Here is a 12,468-nt window from a genome sequence, read left to right on the forward strand (position 1 = left end):
GTTTTCCATGTCTCCCATGTCTAGGCTGTGTTTGTGATGGCTTGAGCTCAGGCTTCCATCTTGGGCCATAAGGACACCGGCCTCAAGCTTGGGAGAAAGGAGGGGTGAGCTGGAAGGAGACTGTATCCTGGAGGATTTCCTGGAGCAAAAGCTTACTGGATGGCCTTGCAGTGCAGAACCTCCAGACTCCGATGCGAGAAAGAAATGTCTAGCTTGTGTAAGCCATGTTCCAGCTACCAATATATTGTTTCTCAGCTCTAAATCGACCCTTTTTGGTCGTGCTTTGTGATGCTGGAGCTGCACCCTTGAATTATTACTCTTTTGCCAACTGGCACGACATTAGTCTTTATCTGTAGAGGGCACTAGAGGAATAGTGCCCAAGGAAGGGTCTTTCTTCCTGGTTCCAGTGGTCTCATCTTTCTTGTTCCTCCAGAGTGGCTGCCAGCAATGTTTAGGAGAACCACGGGTGTCCGTCCTTTGGAGTTTGGCCCACACTCCCATGGGCGAATCCCCACTCATCAGTCGTTGCCTGTGACACCTCAGTGAGCTTCTCCAACTTCTGATGAGCCGTCGCCACACCCTCTCCTACGAAGTTAGAAGTTTCTTCTGGGTGGGGAGGGTGGCCTCTCCCAGGTTTACTCCTTCCCTAGGGATTGCTCCCCAAGTCAGCTGGTTCTGTTTCCCTTAGAGTTCTCCAGTAGCCACTTCCCTTTCGCTAAATTTTTGAATAAATTCCTCAAGTTACCAGTGTGATTTCAGTCTCCCAACTGGACCCCGACAGGCATAGCCAATTAATGTGAGTCCACTACTAGCAAACCCAAAATCTTAACTGATATAGCCATGCAAATCACCATGAAATCACCGTGAAAGAAATGAATGATATGGTATAGAACAAACTTTGTTTTTTAAAAATCTTTCCTCCAAAAATTGTTTGTGACAAATACGACAGATAAAAGGTTGAAGTTTCTAAAATGTAACAGTTTCTACAGCATGTTAAAAAATGACCATCCAATTAGAAAAATGAGGAGGAACAGAAGGGTGGAGGAAGCTTATAAATTAGAAATAAACTAGAGGAAATAAACAGCATAAGCAGGAAATGCACAAGAAATACAAAGGGTCAAAATAAGTTGTTAAAGGTTCAAAATCCTTTGTAAAGAACATACGATTACAATATAGAAGCAAATTGAAGAAATCACAAATTATTCTTCTCTTACCCAACCAGCAAAGATTTTTAAAACTAGACTACAGAATGCTAATCTTCACGGAAGTTGAAAGGAACGAAAAAATGTGCAGGGCAGTTTGAAAAGAAGAATCAGAAGCCCTAAAGGATTCCACACTTCTGCCTCAGCAATTCTACATGTAGGGATCTTTTCTAAAGAAATCCTGTTAAATGACAGAAAAATCTAGCAACAATGACTCTAGCATCATTGTGTATAAGAGCAAAAGAGAAGATTGGGGGACATCTCTATGCCCGACAACAGGGGATTGATTAAACAACTCATGGAGCATCTATACAATATGTACAAAGCAACTTAAATCAATGTCATAGAGGGGCGGCTGGGTGGCTCAGTGGGTTAGAGCCTCTGTCTTCAGCTCAGGTCACGATCCTGGACTCCTGGGATCGAGCCTTGCATCAGGCTCTCTGTTCAGTAGGGAGCCTGCTTCCCCCTTTCTCTCTGCCTGCCTCTCTACTTGTAATCTCTGTCTATCAAATAAGTAAATAAAATCTTAAAAAAAAATCAATGTCACAGAAGTACATTTTTTACACAAGCTGCTTTATGATCACAGAAAGAGGGTCATGCTCCTAAGTGAAAATGAAACACCAGCTGCCTCAGAGCCGTATGTACAGCATTTAAAGAAAAAACATAAACACGCATAAGACCTTTTTGGAAGAATATACAACCAGCTGTTAAAAATTACTTCTAGACCATGGAATTACTGGAAATTTTTAGTCTTGCTTGCCCTTTCTATTTTCTAAATGTTCTCCGGTGGATGTGTATCAGGTGTGTAATTAAGAAAACTATTTTATGTTAAAAAGTAATTTCCCTTTCCTGCCCACCTCAAAAACACGCATAAGATGCTTATGCTTACTGAACTCATTCATGTTTCAGCTCTGATCTTGAGATGCAGCTCAGCTTGGGACCTCCCTCACACACAGACCCACAATCTCCCTCCCATCTTCTCTTCCTTTCCATTCCCGAGGACGTAGCCCAAGTGTGGTGCTCATGCTCCTAGGCCTAGACCTCCTGGTGGTCCTCCCATTTCCTGCTTCTACAGATCCTAAACCTTATAGGTCTTCATTATAGTAGTCCTCTGCTCAAGAAGTAGCAATAGCTCTCCATTTCTGAAGGGACATGTTTCAAATGTCTTAGCTTGACATCCACTGTTGCAAGCTTGTTTACAAGTCTTGTTTCTGCTACTCTGCAAAGGAAACCAGAAACAATCCCCCAGTTCTAGACACATCAGATGCACTCCTGCTACCTCACCTTGACTCAGTTCCATTAACATGCACCCCGGCTTCTTCAAATCCCATCCATCCTTCTAGGCTAAGATCAGGGCTTACCACTCCCGCTTACCAGGAAGGCTTCCTTGATTTTCTTATGGTGATGGCTACATTTTCCAAACCCCTCTGGTATCTCATTTGCTCAGTTTTTCATTTGGCAAATACCGCTTGAGCCAGGCACTGTGCTGATGACTGGGACACCAAAGTGTCTAACGTCTATGCCTTCTATGCCTCGGAGCTCATTGTCGCACATGGAGACAGACATTGAGTAAATAAATAATCACACCACGGCTATATCCAGCGACTGACAGTGAAAGTGCCATGCAGGGAAACAAAGGTGATGAGAGATTAAAGGGAGGAGTCCTGATTGAGATCAGGGCCCAGAAAGGCCTTGGAGGGTCGGGGGTGGGGGGAGCGATGTGTAAGCTGAGGATCCTAAGCAGATCTGGCTTTATAAACACGATCAAACGTGCATTTCAAGAGGCGCACTCTGCCTACACAGCGGAAAAGAGATTGCAGGAAGCAAGTGAGGCAGCAGGGAGATGGGGTCAGGCACTGCCGCAATTAGCCCAGCGGGGAGCCCACCTTAGACCAAACGGTGGCAGTGAGACGGAGGGAAGGAGACTGGCAGGACTTGGGTCGGACTGCACGAGAGGGGAAGGAAGAGACAGATATCTGGGATGGTCCCAGGGTTTTTCTGGTTGCAGCACCTGGATGGACTCTGGTACCACGCGTTACCTTCTACCACAGAGCCCAGCCCTCGGGAGCCGAGCTGACTCTGAGCCTGAGGTGAGAGGATGGCAAGCCAGGGCCAGTTCAGGAAGGAGGAGAACTGACCCGGGAACATGAAAAAGAGTTGGGTGGAAGGTCGCCTGCTCCTGTGGGAAAGGCAGGAGCTCCTGGCTCAGGCAGGACTCACATGGACTCAAAGCCAGTAACCCAGGTGGGAGGAAGGGGAGGAGGCTTGGTGCAAATTGCAGGATGAGCCTGGAGATAAGTGGCCCAGCTGGCGGAACGGGCAAAGACTGGGGCTAAACGTCAACACTCAGGTGCTCATGCGGGCGAGCTTGAGAATATTTATTGGTAATTGACAGAAGTGGTTAGAGGGTGGCGTGATCGTAGATAGGTCTGTAACCAATCAGCAGGAAAGCTCAGTTCCTGTTGCTATGTTTGCATCCAGGCAGAACTGTATTATGAGCAGGCTAAGAGGATACCATGAGAAACCTGCTTATATGCATTGGGTTTATCTGTCATTCCCCCCTCTGCTTCATGGATGAGAGCGAGAGAGCTATGGAGCAAGAAATTGTCACTTGCCACATGCTATGGGTCCCAAGAGAACTCTCCGTATCCCTGAAAGGGAGAGATAAGCATACACAGGCCGCAGAGAGATTGTCACTTGGAGAGAAAATCTTAAATGGTGAACAATAGCAGGAGTAATAGTAACCATAGCAAAGAGAAGAGCCAACAGTTGATAACTGCTTGCGAAACACTTGTGTTCACTGCCTTGTTTCATCCTCCAACACACCTGTTTGATGGGTTTTCATATCATTCCCATTTTCCACATGAGGAAACTGGTCCAGAGAGGTAAGGAAACTTGTCAAAAACACCCACATAGTGAGGACAGAGGCAGGCTTCATGTCACGGGCTGCCTGAGGCCAAAAGCAGTCTCTTAAACATGACTTTTCGCTGATCTGCTCTGTCTCCCAGATGGCCACTCATCCACAGCCTCCTCGGGAAAGATCAGCCATCTAAGTCCTCTCCTCCGGGGTGGAGAGAAAGACTGGACCCACCATCCTCGACCAACCGGACACCAGGCACTGCTCTGGGCCTTCAGGGAAAGGAATGGAGGAACAGAGAGGGGACAGATGCCATTCAACACTTCGTTTCATTCTCCCGATGCTTTGGGACTAAGAGTACTTTGAAGGCCAGAACTGTCTCATCCTTGTTGGAGTCCTAGCCAAGGATAGAGAAAAAGATAGGGAGGAGGCGGTGGGCTATGGTGCTTTGGGAGCAAGTTCACCAACGTGACCTTCAGACTGGGCAGCACAGAGGTGCTTGTTGGCCATGTGGAGGGATCCAGGAGAAGGGAAGTGGCTCCAGGTCTGGAGAGGCCATGTGCTTAGGAAAGACAACAGAGGTTGGAGGTCCTTGTCTCACCATGTAAGAGTTCAGCATCCCATGAATGTCCCAGCCTAGCCTCTCCCCTGTGTGATACCTGGACCACATCTCCCAGGGTCCACAGATCGTAAGAGGCCAGACCATCTCCCATGAGTGCTCAGATCATCTCCTGGCTATTTGAGAGACCAGTGGACAAAGGAGAAGGAAAAGAGATTTAAAAACCATCAGGTATGGCCCAAAGTTTTAAGGCCATGCTGTAACTACTGTGAAAGTTAATATTGTAGCTCTCCTTCTGAAAATCATGGTGAGGGGTAAGAACGTAAACGTTTGGGGATCAGTGAAGTTACATCCTCTGTTCAGATTGCGTGAATAGGTGTCCACAGCAGAAGGACTGTGCCACCATCAAGGTACTGCGGGCTCAAACCCTGCTCGCACCTCAGAGATTTGCAACTTGGAGGAATAAATGCTTTTATTTATTTGTTTGTTTATTTATTTTTAAAAGATTCTATCTCATTATATTAGAGAGAGAGAGAGAGAGAGAGAGAGATGGAGAGCATGAGCGGGGCGGGGGGCAGAGGAGAGGGAGAAGCAGACTCCCTGCTAAGCAAGGAGTCCATGGGGCTTGAATCCAGGACCCTGGGATCATGACCCGAGCCAAAGGCAGATGGTTACCGACTGAGCCACCCGGGTTCCCTGAGGAATGAATTCTCTTAGAAAGAGGAGTGGCTGGGGGGAACGGGGAGCCCTTGGCTGAATGGAAGCTCTGGCCCAACACCAGTCACACATCTCCAAACAGTCAGGGGCTGGCTTTCCAATGGGGCTTACACACCTGGCTGGCTTGCAGGGCACGGAACTACCCCTCCACCCCTGCCTCAGCATAATACCAAGGAAGCCAGCGACATTCATGGCAGATCTGTTTTCACACCAAGGTGTTTAGATACAGAGGAGCGATTAGCATCCGCGTCATCAGGAAACACCAAGCTCTGGAAACACCACTGGACTTCTGTTGTTCAGTTACTTGGTTTCCTGCCACTTGGAAACCTTGTTGAATTTCTGTGAGTTGATAGTAATAAAAACAATAATACTTACTGAATATTTACCACGTTCCAGGCACTATTCTAAGGCTTTATCTGTAATCTTCATAATAACCCTACATGGTAGATATTGGTATCCACATGTATAGTAGATACATGGTAGATATTAGTATCCACATTTTATAGTCGAGGAAACAGATTCAGAGGGCTGGAGCAGGTTGTTTGGGGTCCCATAGCCACAAAGTGGTAGACCCGGGATCTGAAGGCAGGCGCTCTATCTCTGGAGCCTGCACACTGAGCCTCCAGGTCTCTCCCAGCATGGAAGGCGGTGCTGTTCTGGGACTCAACTTAATCCATGTACTTTTTGCGCATGATGGGTTCTTCCAGGGCCACAGGATTACTGCAAGATCTCATATTTATTGAGGGATTCCATTTGCTCCCAAGCTTGGGGGCAGACCCAGCAGGCTGGGAAGGAGCCTGCACAGGCCGGTTCGTGGCCGGAGAGTGGCCAGAGAAGCAGTGAGAAGTGGAAGGTCCTGAACTGACCACGGGAGGTGCTGAATGGGACAAGCTGCTGGCCTGCCCACACCCTGCTCCTATCAGCAGCATCTTCTTGCTGAGGAGGCCGTGCCCAGCCCTGAGCTTGGTGGGTGCCCTGCAGATCCAGGGCTGCTTTGGATGGCTCTGTGGTTCAGCTCCTGCCCTCCTCTCTGTATCACTGGACAGAGGATTAAAGGATTTGCTCCCAACATACGTGCCACTCCCAACGGAGGGTGTGGGACGCTGGTCACTGCAGGACTGGCAAAGAGAAGGAAGAGAACAATGGGTTCCGCTGATATCTGAGTCAGGGTTCCACGTTAGACAATATCATGGAGGACTTTGTGTCGAAACCTGAGCTCCGTCTACAAAGACAATGCCGGAAGTCACAGGACTATCAACGTCAGGCAGAAGGTCTGGACATGAAGCTCAGTTTCCCCATGGGCAAAATGGGAACTGACACAGCTGCCCGTTTACTCCTGGGCTGGGTAAAGATCTATGAGGTGACGTTCCTGCTATCACTCAGCTCTTGGATCATGCTCATCCCAAAGGGGCCAATGTGTTGTTCCCCTTCCAGGCCTCTCCTCTCCCAGACGCTGCCTGCCCCCATGCGAGTCTTGACCGCTGCTGGGACCGCTGGGTTCTGCTGGGCATCTGCAGACCACACTGGCTCTGCTTGCTTGAGTTGCTCTGTCTCTGTATGACACTTACTCAGGGGCCAAGACCCTCCCCCAACCCAGCCCTGGCCCATCCAACTTCACCTATGTTTTTTGGTCTTTATTGAGCTCTAACTCACACCATGACATTCACCCTTCAAGTACCTGGGAGACACTGTTTCCCAATAATTTTCAGGTCTGAATTTAAGAATCTCTAACATGAACTCAATTGTTCCTCTATTACAAGAATTCGAGTTCCTCTACAGTGTGTCAACAAGGAGCTCAGGAAGGAGCTGTTGAGCACCTGCTCGGTGCTCTACTGATGGACACGTCGGTCACTGAGCACATGTCCGAGCCCGAAGCTGTGCAAAGCACTTGACAAACATGGAGTCATTTAACCCTTTCAGCAAAACCTGAGCGGGGAACGTTAGCCGTTCTTTCCAAGTGAGGAAATGGAGGCTCAGAGAGGCTAAGTAACTTACTCCAGGTCACAAAGCCCTGCACAGGCAACAGATTTTGAATCTAGGTCCATCAGGTGTCAAAGCCTGGGCTCTTAACCGCCTCAGGCCCTGCCCAAGTGCCCTTCAGTGGTGACAGATTAGAAAGAGAGATGAGCCAGATGCCACTCCGCCTGGAGAAGTGGGAAAATAAACGTCCATTTCTGTACAGCCCTGAAATACTTCGACTCCGTCAGATCAGCACCTGCCTATCAGTAAGGACACCAGAACAAGCAGGAATGAAAATAAAGTTGTAAATACCGGCTGCCCTCCCCTGAGCCAGATGTGACTGAACAAGGCTCCAGATGATTCCAGCCCCAAGCTGTCAGGTCACCCCCTACCCTGGCCGCGGCCCCAATCACCACCACCTGCAAACCTTCCCAGCAGAGGCTCAAACACTGCAGAGCAGAGACAAAAAAAATGGTCATTGTTCTATACCATTGAGTGTGGGTGGTTTTTCACACAGGCATCCAAAGACCAGGGAGCAAACGGTGAAGGACAGCAGCCTTTGGAGAAATGCACCAGCCCCCTATTGTATGGGAAAGAAATTCTACGAGACTTTCTGGAAGCTTTGCAGAGGTTCTGGTGGGTGCAAAACTCCACCAACAAAAGCAGCTACTTCAATTCACTTCCTTCATTGGACTTCCTCCTTCCCTGTTCTACTCTCCCGCTTCTTGGGATCACCTCCCAAACCATCGACACGCAAGTCTTTGTCTGAGGAATCTGCCTACGACTCACCACAGTCAAGTGGTTTATTTCCATTTCCATTCTGCAGATGAGAAGACTGAGGCATGGAGAGGGGAAGTGACTTGCTCAAGGCCACACAGGGAGTAAAAGGGATAAGGACCCAGGCTTTCTGGTCCTAAAGAATTGTGGGTGAGAGCAAACAGGCAGGAGAAGCCCTTAAAAGCTTTGCAAAGACTGCTTTCAGAGACATGGCGCTCGGGACGATGTCTTATAATTCACTGTCATTTGAAGCCTTGGCCGCATGTACAGTATCAGATGAAAAACAAACGGCAGAGCTGCAGACTGCCAGGCAGAGACCATGCCCAGAAAGACCAGTGTACCTCACCAGCCCCAGGCCAGGAGGGCTGCGCACATTCACTCCCACTCCACCAGCATCCAATCTGAAAAGCATCTCTTCTTACAGCATGAAGTAGATTGCTTATTAGTAAATTTGAATATTCTAGTTTAAAACTTGCTTCAAAGGTCTACTTGAAGGTGTTCTTTCAAGTTTCTAGAAAACCTGTTTGTAAAGAACCTACATAGAGAGCAGGCACTGTTTTAAGCACTCTAATCTATCAGGAATCATCCTCATTTATAGACAAGGACACTAAGGCACAGAGAACTGAAGTGTCTCGCCCAAGGCCACACAGAATGTAAACAGCAGAGGAAATGATAAAAATCGCAAACGGTAAAATGGTTAAAAAAAAAAAGGTTTTAAAAATGGTAAAAGTGGCGAAATAGTAAATAGTAAAACTGTAAATGGTGAAACACTTATCATTTTGGTCAGCCTCTGAGAGGCTGAGCTGGAAGCAAAGGTCATAGAACCACAGAACACTAAGTAGGAAGGAGCCAGGCGCATACATTCAAATGCCCGCAGGGTGTGAAGCAGGCACAGGACAAGACAGCTGATGGACGCAGACCAAGAAAACCAGCTCCCTCGGCCTGTCGGTTTGCAACCCTAGCAAGTCTAACCACTTATCCTGCAGATGAGCAACGGAGACTCCGAGAGGAGGGGATCTGTCCGAGAAAACACAGCTCCACGAGGCCAGGACCAGATCCAAGCCTCTCCTCCCTGAACTGTGTCTGCAGCATAACGCACTGTCGCCCACTCAAGAAAGGGCAGGTGGGAGGTGTTTTAGATTCAGAGCCCTGAAGCCCTCCTTCTTGGCAGAGGAGCCAAAAGTTAGGACTTGGCTTCCCTAGGATGACAGGCTGCCCTGAACATTTGGTTTAAATGTGGAACCAGGAAATGCAGTGTTCCCCGTGAGCCATGAGGCATGTCCTTCCACTGAGATCTCACTGCCCTGGTGAACTGCTTTTTGTCCTTCTAGAAGGCTTTTCCTAGCTCAGGGAATTCCCAGAAGCACGGACAGACTGAGGTGACCTTTTCCCCAGGTCTCCCTTGCCATCGCCCTCTGCTGGCCATTCTTAGAATGAGCACAGCTGGAGGAGAGGCCAGGGCTGCAGGAAGATCAAGGGTGGCCAAGGAACATGCCTGGAGGGGGCCGAAACCAAGCTCCCAAGATCCTCTATTCCCCAGCCCAGCCCACCCATTGCATCCTGTGGGTGAAGAGTCACAGCACACACATGCCCTGGTTATCTAGCATTTTCTACAAAATTATTGGACAAAAATGAGGCTTCAAGAGGCAAACCTGCCATCCGATTAGTCCACAAGGTTGAGACTGGGAGCCGGGAGGGCTCTCCCAGACAGCCCTATGTCTCTTTCACCTGGATTTTCAACACCCCACATACCGGAGGCCTCAGTCCATCCCTGAACAGACTGATGGCTTCCCGAGTCCAGGCCCCAGCTGCCCACACGGCTGCCCAGAGGCTCCAGCACACAACCGGTAGATTCCAGGATCTGACAGGTTCATGGGATGGTTCATTCAACCCCTTTAGCCCCCGCCCGGTTTTCACAGCCTCAGTGTCTGTCTTTTCCCTGCAAGGCCACCCACCATTCCAACAGAGATCTCTCCCTGGTCATGGGCTGGGTCCCATGATGAACTGAGATACCTTAGTTGGGACACGCTACCCACTGATGGTCTCTCAAATGACCCAGGAACCAATATTCCTGCCCACCCTAACTCAGAAGCCCCACCAGGTACAGCAATAGGTGGGTATTCTGGAGGACTATTCCTGCCGGGCTTGAACTTCAACCTTCACAAGATTCTCAGGTCTCACAGCCTCTGGGCCCTCCCGCCTCTTAGTGACCTGGTGTTCCCCAGACTTCGGCCAGTTTTGATCTGTCCGACCCCCAACTTTGCCCATAGCCGCTGCAGGGAAGACCCAGATCATTACAGGACCATCTCTCCATTCGCAGAGAATTTTCCCATACATCATGAGACTTCCTATAATTACTGTCCCCAATTTAGAGATGAGGGAACTGAGGCTAGCAGAGGTGAAGAAGTGGGGGCACCGGTCACGGCGCTCCCCCAGACCCGGCCGGCCACAGCACGGGGAGAGGAGGCAGGCCGCGCTCTCAGCTCGGTCTGTTCATCTCTGCGGGCCGCCGGCCGCCGGCTAGGAGGGGTGAGGCGGACCTCCCAGCCCATCCTCGCCTGGGTCCCAGCCGGAGCTCGCCGGACTCTCGAGCTCTTCGGAACCTGCACCCCGGCCCCGGCGGCGCTGCAGACCGGAGCGCGCGGGCACAGAGGCCACGCCCCTCGGGACTCCCGAGCCCGCAGGTGGCTCCAGGAAGGGAGCCGCGGCGCCCGGGCAGAATGTGCGCCAGAAAGACCCGTGCGTCCCGGCTCCGCTTCCTGAGGGATTAGAGCACCTGCCGGCTTCCATTTCCGCGACCCCCAGGCCCGGACCACGCTGAGGGGGCTATCGGGAACTTTGCGGCAACTTGCGTCACTCGCATTCTCCCTCAGCTACCACCTTCCCTGTGCCCGCCGCGCAGCTTTTCGGATTTTGTTCTTCTCTTCCCAAGAGCAGGCGCGAGATCTCGGGAAACTTTGCGCACAACTTGCAAACGCGGGGAGCCCAGAGCCAGGGCTCCCTCCGAGCCCGGGAGCGGCGCGCCTTGCCCCGCGCCTCCGGCGGCCGCTCGTGCGGAGCACCTGGCTGTCAGGCGGCCCGGGCGCCCGCCCTCCTCCGCTGGGGGAACGCTCCCGAGGCTGCCACCCGGGGCGCGCCGCAGGCCCGCGGCCCGGACGTCCCAGCCGAGTGGCATTGTCTTCCCGGGGAGCCGGGGAACCTCGGGGGAGGGAGGGAGACCCGCCCCACAGACGGCAGCGCAGGCTCGCCCACCACTCATTTGCATTTCAAAGGCAAACTTCTGCCGGACTTCCCCGGCGGCGGCTGCGGCGGCACCTACCGGCTTTGCACGGGTCGTGGTAATGCTCCAGCTGCTGCTCCGCACCCTCCTCGCCTTCCAGCGCCAAATAGTCCGGGGCGGCGTCCGAGAGCTCCGCTAGCCCCCCGGCGCCGCGGGGAAGCGGCGCTAGCAGCAGCAGGAGAGGCGGCAACATTGGCACCGGGACCCAGAGAGCAGTCGCCCGGGGCATGGTTGCGAGGGGCCGACGGAGCCCGAGGGAGCTGCGTGTCCGGGAAGCTCCTCTTGGGTCAGGGACCGCGCGCGAGGGGCAGGTCGGTGGCGGCGCGGAGATTACGCACGGCTGCCGCGCATGGCTCGGGCGCTGGGCGAGCAGAGCGCGGCGCCGCGGTCCGCGTCGGGGCGCCCAGGAAGCCGCGGCTCGGAGCTACTTGCCCGGCGGCCGAGGCTGCAGCGGCTGCGACTGTGGCAGTGGTGGCGGTGGTTGGAGCAGTGGCCGCTCCGCCCCTCTCCACCCGGGCTGGACCACACAGCCCTCGCCAGGGTCCCCGGGCAGCCAATCACTCGGGCGCCCAAGGCGAGGCCCCTCCTCTTCCCGGCACCTCCGCAACTTCGGAGGAAGGGGAGCGAGGTGAAGATGCTCCCGGCAAGGACCGGGGGCCCGCAGGGCTCCCATTGAGTCGAGGGCGCCCTTCTGCGGGCGCCTCCTCTGCCTCCGGTCCCGAGAACGCTGCTCCTGAAGATCAAGGCTGGACTTCCCGCCTTGTTTTGTCGGCATAACTCACTTTACAACTCCCTGATGCTCACGTGGGCAAAGGCAGGCAGCAGCGGTTGTGGCTCCGAGCTCAGGACCAGGAGCCCGGTGTGAGTGGCCCGCGTCGTTACTAACTGGCTCTGTGCTTTCGGACAATCGTTTCTCCGTAGGAATGAAGTTAATCTTCTCGCTGGTAGCTTTCAGCTCAGAAAAAATAAAAGACTACTATTCTCTCAGCTTTCTCAATATCCCTCGTCTAGCCATGAAGGACGCTTGCGCCAGCAACCACCTCACCTAACCTAGTGCCTGGTGATACCAGTGCCTTAGGGCAAGAATTATTTAAAATGACAGATTTCCCCTCTTGGT

At 52.0% G+C, this 12,468-nt stretch overlaps 1 protein-coding gene across 1 annotated transcript in view; it reads right to left on the minus strand.

Moving 5' to 3' along the window:
* The window catches only part of TLL2 (tolloid like 2), a 116,240-nt gene extending 104,618 nt beyond the window's left edge, over window positions 1-11,622 (minus strand). Inside the window, exon 1 of the mRNA XM_046027312.1 lies at window positions 11,391-11,622. Within this exon, the coding sequence (XP_045883268.1) occupies window positions 11,391-11,580 (190 nt within the window). The 5' untranslated portion in view covers window positions 11,581-11,622. The remainder of the gene's footprint in view (window positions 1-11,390) is intronic.
* Window positions 11,623-12,468: the final 846 nt, after the last annotated feature.

This window comes from Meles meles, chromosome 13 (genome assembly GCF_922984935.1).
Source record: "Meles meles chromosome 13, mMelMel3.1 paternal haplotype, whole genome shotgun sequence".
Classification (NCBI taxonomy): Eukaryota; Metazoa; Chordata; class Mammalia; order Carnivora; family Mustelidae; genus Meles; species Meles meles.